At 38.0% G+C, this 11301-nt stretch overlaps 1 protein-coding gene across 1 annotated transcript in view; it reads left to right on the top strand.

Moving 5' to 3' along the window:
• PHIP (pleckstrin homology domain interacting protein) overlaps positions 1 to 11301 on the top strand; it is a 100159-nt gene that overhangs the window by 6135 nt on the left and 82723 nt on the right. The window contains exon 2 of the mRNA XM_021709676.1: positions 10926 to 11147. Coding sequence (XP_021565351.1) covers positions 10926 to 11147 — 222 coding nt within the window. The remainder of the gene's footprint in view (positions 1 to 10925; positions 11148 to 11301) is intronic.

The following is an 11301-nucleotide window of genomic DNA, read 5'->3' as shown; positions in this document are numbered from 1 at the left end:
AAAAAAAAAAAAAAAATAGTGCTCTTATAAAAGAGGTCCAAGGTAGCTGGCTACCCCCCCCATCATGTGACGGTACAGCTAGAAGGCTCTATCTATTAAGCAAAAAGAGTGCTTTCACCAGACCTTAAAGCTGCAGGCACTTTGATTTTGGACTTCCCAGTGTCCAGAACTGTGAGCAGTAAATTTCCGTTATTTATAAATTGCTCAATCTAAAGTATTTTGTTATAGCAGCCCCAGCAGACTAAGACAAATGACTTGACTATGTATATATATATTTGGCACGAGGGATAGGAATGAGATTGCAGTGCATCAAGGAGGGAATGAGAATTAAAAAATTGAATTCACATAATGTAGCCTAAACCTTGAAAGAGCTTGACAACAACAACAAAATGATTATCTTCTGAATATGGAATACCGTGACTGAACTTTGTAATTCAGTAATATATTTCTCTACTATGCTGCAATAATTTATTTAGATGTTTGTTTTCCTGTTAAGTTGCAAGCTTATGAACAGCAGACACTTCCTCTTATACTTCTTATATCTTCAGATCTTGCAAAGTATCTGGTACATACAGTAGATTTCAGTAAATGAATGAATCAAGCATTTAGAGATAGAAAAATTAATATCGTTTCTTGCAGGAAACTTAGGATCTGTTAGAGGAGATATATATACACAAATGTATGTAGGATAAGTTTGTCTTTTTCCCTGTGCCTCAGTTACAATGATCTGTTTCTGTATTTCTTTTCTTTTTTTTTTGAGTTGGAGTCTCACTCTGTCGCCCAGACTGGAGTGCAGTGACTGCTCCCGGCTACTGCAGCCTCGACCTGCTGGTGCTCCGGCGATCCTTCCCCCTCAGCCTTCCAAGTAGCTGGAATTACAGGCGCGCTACCATGCCCGGCTAATTTTTTGATTTATTGAAGAGATGAGGTCTCACCAAGTTGCCCAGGTGGGTCTCGAACCCGCAGGCTCAGGCAATCCACTCACATCAGCCTCCCAAAGCGCGAGATTACAGGCTGAGCCACCGAGCCCAGCTTGTTTCTGTATTTCAAACTTATAAAACCTATTTATGGCTTATAGTCTTAGAACTAGTTTTCCCTTTGCTTGGGATTGTCTTCTTTGAAATATTCATGTGGCTGATTTTTTTTTTTTTTTTTTTGAGAAGTAGAGACTGGAAAAGGATCTTGGTATAATCTTAAAATATGTCCCCACAAGATACTAATCAATTAAAGAGGAAAAATCATACTGTACAAGGGTAGGGGCCAGGGAACCTTGGAAATACTAATGTGACTGTTTACCTCACTAGCAGTTGGATAGGTTGACATTTCATGTTCTCTAAGGTGGTGCACTGAGAAAAAACACAGCATCTTATGTGTAGAATTGCTGCAGAGACCATTTGACCTGAATCTGGTCATGAAGAAATACTTGACAGACTCAGAAAAAGATGAGTAGTAGCATGGATGGGTGTATGTTTTATGGAGAAAGAGGAAGTAAGAGAGATGGTGAATGGAGTAAAAGTAGTGAGTTGTTAAGAGTTGATGCGTCTGGGTAGTGAAGACAGGGATAGCATTTGTGCTATTCTTGAAACTTCTGTAAGTCTGAAATTCAACATTATTTTTTAAAGATATGAAGAAGGTGGTATAGAAGCAATAGTGAGTGTTCAGTGTGTTTGGTAGAAGTGGAAAGGAGAGACTGGGTGTGGTGGTTTTAGAGGAAGATTAATTGTGGAAAAGTTGGGTTAATATGAAGTAAGAGAGTAATTTGAAGTTATGAGATGGTACAGAATGATGTGAATGATTTTTGAAGAGGATAGATAGATGAAGGTAGGATGTATAAAAATAGCAGTTTGTGGATTGCCTGAGCCCATGGGTTTGAGACCAGCCTGGGCAACTTGGTGAGATGAGAGCTTGTCTCTACAATGAATAAAAAATTAACTAACTGGGCGTGGTAGCACGCACCTATAGTTCTGTCCACTTGGAATGCTGAGGTGGAAGGATCGCCAGAGCCCAGCAAGTTTACGCTGGGGTGGCCATGAGTGTGCTACTGCACTCCAGCTTGGACTACAGAGTGAGACTCCAACTCAAAAAAATAAATAAATAGCAATTTATTTGGACTGTTTAGAAAGATAATTAGGTCCACAATTAACAGACTCTGCTTTTCAATGTTAAATCATTTATCTGGTGAGAGTCTTGGTTAAGGATTGGGATTGGACTCTAGAAGTGTGTGATAAAGCCTAGTAATAGAAGACTTAGGAACCAGTTAGGGGAAAAAAGGGTGGGGGGATGATAAGTCTTAGCCTCCCAGATAAATAGGGGGAATTTATGAATTTGCAGTTTTGGAGAATTAGTATGCTTATTTTGTTTACCATGGTGACACTTGGCATCCATATAGCAGGATCAGAGTAAGTTACGGTTAGAGTGATACAAAGCTGGTCATTTGTGGTATAGATGGGCAAGGGGGCAGGAAAATTGGGCGTGTATTGAAATGATTGACACTGAAGTTTAGGCTAATTGGTAAGGGAAGTGAAACACGGGTCTTAAAGATTGGCTGGTAAGAAAGAAAATGACTTCATCTGGAAAAAAAAATTGAACTAATTTAAATTATAAGCAATTTTTAGTTCTGCTTGAAAAGCAGGCTACTTTTTAACTTGAATAAGAAAATGAAGTTGTAGGATGCTCGACAATGTACATGACATTTATTTCTAACGTTTGTTTTAATAGCAGTAAGAGATGTGATGTATGACTTGTAGAGCTGAAACGGAGACTCAAAAAAAGTAAGAATTTAGCAGGGCTCGGTGGCTCAGCCTGTAATCCCACGCCTTTGGGAGGCTGAGGTGAGTGGATTGCCTGAGCCCGTGGGTTCGAGACCCGCCTGGGCAACTTGGTGAGCCCTCATCTCTACAATAAATCAAAAAATTAACTGGGCGTGGTAGCGCGCACCTGTAATTCCGGCTACTCGGAAGGCTGAGGCGGAAGGATCGCCGGAGCCCAGCAGATCGAGGCTGTGGTGGCCGGGAGCGGCCACTGCACTCCAGTCTGGACAATAGTGAGACTCCAACTCAAAAAAAAAAAAAAAAAAAAAAGAAGGTGAGAGTTCTCCTTTTGACTCTGCCAGACAACAGTAGGCTTTCAAGGAATGCCAAGTTCTCTAAGATATTTTATTTTCATGTCAAAATACTAATCTTGGATTGGTCTACATAATTGATGCCTTGCTTTTTAGCAGGGAAAGATGTATAGGTCAGTACTTTAATTTTAAGGTCATCTGAGCAGAAGTAACCTGTTTCCAACTTTTATATGCAGTTTTCTGCTTGCAGAAAATTTAGCCTTTTTTTAATCATGAGTTACTGCTTCCGGTAAATTGCTTTATTGTTACGCAGTTCAAGTAGTTGTCAACTCATGTCTTCTACCTTTTAGTTTTGTAACAGCTGGGTCTTGTATAGAAAAATGTGTTTCATCTGTACAGAGTGTCTGCTGAATACGCCATACCAAAAAAATTCTATCAAGTTGTTCTGAAACTTAGCTTTCCTTTAAATAAATAAATAAATAGTTCAGTTAAGCCCTTGAAAACTTTAGTTCTAGAAGCTAATTAAATTATTAAAATTCAGGGCATAGACTTGAGGTTCTGTTTTGGTGTCTGTGTTGAACTTAGTTGACTCATGACTTTGTGCATGTGGTTGTTTTATAAAATTTTCATGTTAGTAGGTATGCCTTTTTTTTTTTTTTTATTTTTGAGGAACATTTTAATACATGTATAACAAAGTGGAAAGCCATGTCATAAAGACCTATGGAACTTTTTTCACCAGAAAATTAAAGTCAGATGTGTTACTAGACATTGCCTAGGCTTTATTTATGAAAAATGCTAGTATAGGTATACCGTGTTCTATTGTGTTTCACAGATACTGTTTTTAACACTGTTGAAAGTTTATAGCAAGCATGAGTCAAGCCTGTCAGCACCATTTTTTTTTTTTAAACAACATATGTGTCTCTGTGTCACACTTTGGTAATTCTCGCAATATTTCACACTTTTTATTATTTTAACTCGTGTCGATCTGTGTTCAGTGATTTTTGATATTACTATTGTAATTGTTTTGGGGCACCTTATACCATGCCCATATAAGATGGCAAACTTAATAGATGACCATTGTGTGTTCTGACTGCTCCAACCACTGCCATTACTCTACCTCTCTCCATCTTCTTGGGTCTCCTGTTCCCTGAGACACAATGATACTTAAATTAGGCCAATGAATAAACCTACAGTGACATTTTAGTGTTCATGTCAAGAGTCACGTGTCCCTCACTTTAAATCAAAAGTTAGAAATGATGAAGCCTTAGTGAGAAAGGCATGTTGAAAGAGTTAGCCAAGTTGTGAATGCAAAGGAAAAGTTTTTGGAGGAAATTAAACGTGCTATTCTGATGAACACATGAATGATGAGAAAGTGAAAGAGCCTTATTACTGATATGGAGAAAGTTTGAGTGGTTTGCATAGAAGGTCAAACTAGCCACAACGTTCTCTTAAACAAAAACCTAATCTTGAGCAAGGCCATAACTCCAGTTCTGTGAAGGCTAAGTAAGGTGAAGAAGCCAAGAAGAAAAGTTGGAAGCCAGTAAAGGTTGACCCATGAGGTTTTAGGAAAGAAGCCGTCTCCGTAACATAAAAGTGCAAGTTGAAGCATCTAGTGCTGTTGTAGAAGCTGCAGCAAGTTACCCAGATGATCTAGCTAAGATCATTGAAAAAATGGCTATACTAGACAATATATTTTCAATATAGATGAAACAGGCTCATATTGGAAGATGATGTCATCTAGGACTTTCATAGCTAGAGAGGAGTTGGTGCCTGACTTCAAAACCTCAAAAGACTGGCTGACTCCCTTAGTAGGGGCTAATGCAGCTGGCAACTTGATGTGAAAGCCAGTGTTTATTTGCCATTTTAAAAATCCTTGGGCCCTTAAGAATTATGCTAAATCTGCTCTTCCTGTGTTCTGTCAGTAGAACAGTAAAACCTGTATGACAGGACAACTATTTACAGCGTGGTTTACAGAATATTTGAAGCCCTTTGTTGGGACCTGCTGTTCAGAAAACAAAATTCCTCTCAAAATATCACTATCCATTGACAATGGACCTGGTCCAATGTCCTGGTCATTGTCCCAAGAACTCTCACGAAGATGTACAAGGTGATTCATGTTTAATTCCTGCTGATACAACATCCATTCTGCAGCCCACAGATTAAGGAGTATTTTTGACTTTCAGGTCTTATTACTTAAGAAACACATTTTGTAAGGCTATGGTGTCTGTGGAGGTTTTCATATGTTAAAAACCTTCTGGAAAGAATTCCTCATTCTAGTTGCTATTAAGAACATTTGTGATTTATGGGAAGAACTCAAAGTATCAACATTAACAGGAGCTTGGAAGAAGTTGATTACAGCCCTCCTGACGGCTTTTGAGGGCTCAAGACTTCAGTGGAGGATGCCATTGCAGATGTGGTGGAAGTAGCAAAAGGACCAGATGTGGAGCCTGAGGCTGTGACTGAATTGCTGCAGTCTCATGGCAGTGCTTGAGTGGGGGTTACCTGTTTCCAGTGGACGAGCAAAGAAGGTGGTTTCGTGAGATGAAATATGTTCTTGAGCCGGGTGCTGTAGTGCACACATGCGGTCCCAGCTACTCAGGACTGTGTGGCTGGAAGATTGGTTGAAACCCAGGAGTTTGAGTCCAGCCTGGGCAACATAGCAGGACCTCGGCTCTTAAAAAAAAAAAGTAAAAAATAAACAGAACCTACTTGGTGAAGATGCTGTGAATGCTGTTGAAATGACAACAAAAGATCTAGAATATCACATAAGTTTAGTTGATAAAGCAGTGTCTGGGTTTGAGAGAATTTCTGCTGCAGGTAATGTGCTATCAAGCAGCACTGCATGCTACAGAGAAATCTGTGAAGAGTCATTCAATGTGGTCTACTTTATTGGTTTAAGAAATTGCCACAGCCACCCCAGCCTTCAGCCATCAACATCAAGTACAGACCCTCCACCAGCAATGGAAAGACCTTAAAAGAGCAGTTTTTCACAGTAATCGTGACAATTTACTTTTTTTTTTAAAGGAAACTTGGTCCTGCTCTATTGTCCAGCCTGGAGTGCAGTGGCACAATTATAGCTCCCTATAACCTCCAACTCCTGGGCTCCAGCAGTCTTCCAGACTCAGCCTCCAAAGTAGCTAGAACTACAGACGCACACCACCACACCTGGCTAATTATATTTTTATTTTTTGTAGAGACAGAGTCTAATTCTGTTGACCAGGTTGGTCTCGAACTGCTAACCTCAATCCATCCTGTTGCCTCCACTTCCCAAGGTGTTGGGATTACAGGCGTTCGAGCCACCACTCTTGGCCAGTTTTACATGATTGAAAAGTGAAACTAGTGATCCACTGCTCTCTTATGTTTGCTTGGAATTAAACACTAACTTAATTTTAACTTAAAAATGAATTATAAAAAAAAGTATTTTCAATTTTGTACGTAGCTTATGGATTTCTTAAAACTCATTCATAGTTTTCTAGATAAAAATCTACTCTAAATGCTCACTCCTGGCAATGTCATCCACTATAATTGTTTCATTTACTACTGTCAACTGATAGCACCCAGATGTCTATCTGCAGCCTAGACCTCTCCTTGTAGCTTCAACTCTGTTACCCACATAGACTTTAGAAGGGTCTGGCTAAAATATTTCAGTGACCAAGTCTTTGTCTTGTCTACTTAAAATTCTCTGCTGGCTACCTCACCGGGTTAAATCCAGACTTCTTAAAAAGCATTTAAAGCCCTCATTTATCTTTCCTGGGTAAAACCTTTAGAACTGGGTTTCTTGTTGTTTTCACTTGTACTGTGTTTTCTCAGGTTTTCTTACTTTTCAGTCTGCAGCCCTAGTAGCAGCATTTAACTGTTATTGAAAAGAAGTGACTGCTTGGCTTTTCCCTGTGCATTGGAGCTTTGCTGAAAAAACTGTGTCTGTTGAAGTGTTTCTAAAACATGCTATTTATATTTAGCAGGTCTTTCATTGTTGCTAGCAAGATTTTTCCTTTGTTCTTACTGCTTTTATTCCAGTGTATTTCCAAACTTATTTCAATTTTTTTTCCCTCCCTTCTCCCCCTTTTGGGAAATAATCCTCAGATACTGGTTTTATTTTGTTTATGCTGTGGTTACATTAACTACCCTATTTCTTTCTCCTTGATACATCTTAGAAGAGATGTATACTGCATTGTTACTGCCCCCTTTGACCATTTACATAACATTGTTTTGTTTTTAATGTCAATAATTCTGTTTTAGCAATTTGCTTTGCTCTGATTTTGAAAGACTAATAATGTCTTACGATCTTAGTGACATTGGTGGAGCTAGAGGTAGTCTGGTGGAAAGAAAGTATGTCTGTTCAATTGCTCTTACACATTCTGGTGTTTTTTAAATGAATAATTTTTATCAATTTTTAATTCGTCCTTCCACATTCACTTAAACACATTGATAGTGTTTTTATTTATTTATTTATTTATTTTTTTAAATCTTTTTTTGAGTTGGAATCTCACTTTGTCGCCCAGACTGGAGTGCAGTGGCTGCTCCCGGCCACCGCAACCTCGACCTGCTGGGCTCCGGCGATCCTTCCGCCTCAGCCTTCCGAGTAGCCGGAATTACAGGCGCGCGCTACCACGCCCGGCTGATTTTTTGATTTTATTGTAGAGATGAGGTCTCGCCACCCAGGTGGGTCTCGAACCCACGGGCTCAGACAATCCACTCAGCCTCCCAAAGGCACGGGATTATAGGCTGAGCCACCGAGCCCAGCTGATAGTGTTTTTAAACAATACTTTTCCAATGTATTTTTCCTCTGCAGTTTTTTCTGGCAGTTACTTTGTGTATGTATTTGTATTTCTTATTGTCATTTTAAAATAACTTAGCTGAATTTGTGCTCAGATTATTTTTAGTTTCAAATTTCTATAAAGAAAAGTTAATGATCACAAGTAATGTTGCTTGGGATATAAATTGCTTGTGGATAGTTTGAGTTCTGTTTGAAGTTCTACCAGGAGTTCTGGAGGTGAGGGCGGCAAACTTGCATAGGTGACAGGAGGGGATAAAGGACAGAGCTTTCCATGAAAGGGCAGTCGAAAAAGTCCTCTCCTGCAGTTTGATGGAAGAAAATGTTAGTTGGGATAATATACACTAAAGGAAAACTATGCATAGCTTTTTGTCTTTTAATGCTTTTCTAAATAGGGCTAAATTATAAGGTAATATTAAATTGGTAAGACTGCTAAATGATAAACTCGGTAGGAATATCATGGAACTTTCTGTTAGAATTTTCATTGGTGAAAATTCTATGGAGACTGATTTTGAAATCATAGATTGCCATTGTTTGTTTAGTTAAAGCTGCCATTTTGGCCAAAAGACTGGGGGGTTGTTTTTTTGTTTGTTAATATGAAAAATGTGTGAAACACCTTCTATGGAAAGATGTAAGACAAACTCTCATTCAGATTCACAAAAACTGAATGAATTACGCCTGTACTGTGAAGCATAACACAGTGTCATGAGTTTACTTTTGTCACGTCGTCTACCTGTGTTCGTGCACTTAAAACTCTATTTTTGTTTGGAATGCAGGTCAGAAACAAATACTAGTTTAGTTTTGGGAAAGAAGATAAATATAGTGAATACATTGATTCGATTTGTGGAATTTGGAGAGTTTATAAGTTGAACAAATGTCCTAAAATCGTCTTTAATTGAGCAAATCCCTGGTGTACTTTCCATGTGTCAGGTGGTGTTGTAGACCAGCGTTCTGGAAGTCGTCGTCTGCTACGGCTTGCTTCCCGCCGATAGTGGTTTTCTCCTTGTGCCTTTAATTCTCCAAATGGCTATTGTAGCCATATCTTCTGATCTTTCTCTTTTGCACTAGTAGTCTCAGTTTTACCACTTGTTTTCTTCTGTCTATACCTTGAACTTCTCACATTGTTTCACATTTTCATGCCTTTGATCGTGCTCTTTTCTCTAGTTAGAAGGCATGTCTGTTCTTTTTGAAAGAATACTATTAATAAGTAATTACTGTAGTGAATTAATTGATATTTTATTTAATATTGATAATTCATGATAAATATTAATAAGGATAGTGTCACCAACAAAAGTGCTGATAGTAGAGAGTCCATATACAGCTGTTGCCATGTGTCAGACACTCAGCTCCTCCTCTTCACTTACCCATGTAGTTGTCGCAACAACCCTATGAGGTAGGTCTAGGTGAGGGAACTGAGGCGGCACAGGAAGCTCGTGCAATGTGTCCAGGCTTGCACAACTCAGACGTCTGACCCGGAGGCTGTGTTCTGGTCATGCCGCAAGCCACTGTCTTGCGTTGCCTGCTTGCGCAAGACTGTCTGCACATCTCTGCTTTCAGGTTCCTTTCCAGGCCGACCTTTCCATCTCAAGAAAAGCAGACCACTCCTTTGTTTGACTGTCTGCTGATTACCAGCACGGCGTGTAGAGTTTGCACTCTTCTCTCTTGCTTCCCAAGGACAAAAGTGCTGTATCTTTGTTTCTCATCTTTATGTCTCCAGTGATTGGTACATACTTTATCACAAGGCAGATAGATACATGAATGCATGGATCACTGAATTTTAAAGGTGCAGTGAACTTTAGAGATCATCCAAATTAACCTTATTTTATAGATGAAGAGCCGAGATTGAGTGTATGTGGTAGAAATATCAGATTTTAATGTAGATGGTTTACCTGCCAAAGTTAAGTTTTACTGGTCTTTTTAGTGGTTCATAATTCATCTGATTTGCTTGGAAGCTCAATCAGAAGAACTAGTTTTACGGTTAATTGGGGAGTGTTTTAGGCAGCATTGGCAGAGGCTAGTTTAAGATATAATATTTAATATATTCTATTAATATTATGTGATCATTTACATGTTATATTTACTGTCAGAATGACACAGAAAACTTGTCTGGTCATCTGCCTTTGTAGGTGCTCTGAGTTCTTTCTAATGTCAGATATAGAGGTGTCTTATTTTAAGAATTAGATTGGAAGATAAAGCATTCTAACCTGAAACCTGAGTAAAACCATATACTGCAAAACATTCAGTAATTTTGTGTATAATTCAGTAATTTTACTCTTTTTACACTTTATGTTAAAACTCGAAATTGTAGCAAAAATATTGGTAAGTTTTGAACCTGGTGGTAGAGATATGGGAATTCATGACACTGTTCTTTCTACTTTTTTATATTTATAAATTTTTATAATTTAAAAAAAAGCCTGAAGTTTTAATCTATTTTGGCTATATAAAATTGTGGTGTTTATTTCTAAATTTAGGTATTCATAGGAAACTCTGTATGTTTCACAATTTCTTTCTGACCTTATGCTACTGTAGCAGAGTAAATAAGTAATTTATGTGTTTTTATTGCCTTTATGCAGATAGCTCTTTTTCCTGATAATTGGTTTTAGGTAATGTCATGTTTTCAGCACCGGAAACTTATATTGTATTATGATTTAGCTTCCTGGGAGAAAAATGTCCCAAACTAGCTCACTTTACTTTAGTATGACAAAATAACACAAATAGTGTTCGTCACCATTGTATGTTATGTTTGTTTTGAAGTTATAATTTTGTTTTACTATTTCGGAAGTTCAAATTCTTTCACAGGATTCCAGATAGCGGTTACTTTGGATGATAGGTAGGGCACTAGAGATAATGTTAATTATGTCCAACATCTTATTTCTCTTGTTTGCTGGTGGGCACATTGATGTTAATTGATAAGTGAATGTTTTAATAAAGAGCTCTGTATAGAGGAACATATCTGAGAAGTATTTAACACTTTAGTACTTAAAAATATTGTTGCAAAGTGGACATAACAGATATGATTTCTTTATCAGTATTTACAATTTGAATTGAAGTTCATATGTTAATTTTGTTAATATCTATTCTTGCTTTAAGGGTTCTGATGATTGTCTTGTGAAAATCTGGGCAACAGACGATGGGAGATTGTTAGCTACTCTAAGGGGACACGCTGCTGAGATATCAGATATGGCTGTAAACTATGAGAATACCATGATAGCAGCTGGAAGTTGTGATAAAATGATCCGAGTCTGGTGTCTTAGAACCTGTGCACCTCTGGCTGTTCTTCAGGGCCATAGTGCATCTATTACATCATTACAGGTAATCGTTTTATTCCTTGTAAAAAAAAATGTTTTTGGTTATAATTTAAAGTAAATTTTGTGGAGTCAACTTTGGTTATTATTTAACATAAATTTTAAGAAGCCACTTTTATAATCCAGCATGTAAGGCCAATTAAAATAAAGGAGTATTTCTG

Source organism: Carlito syrichta, unplaced genomic scaffold, assembly GCF_000164805.1.
Source record: "Carlito syrichta isolate Samal-C Ts95f unplaced genomic scaffold, Tarsius_syrichta-2.0.1 Scaffold273106, whole genome shotgun sequence".
NCBI lineage: Eukaryota > Metazoa > Chordata > Mammalia > Primates > Tarsiidae > Carlito > Carlito syrichta.
This window is presented reverse-complemented; position numbering and strand designations above follow the sequence as displayed.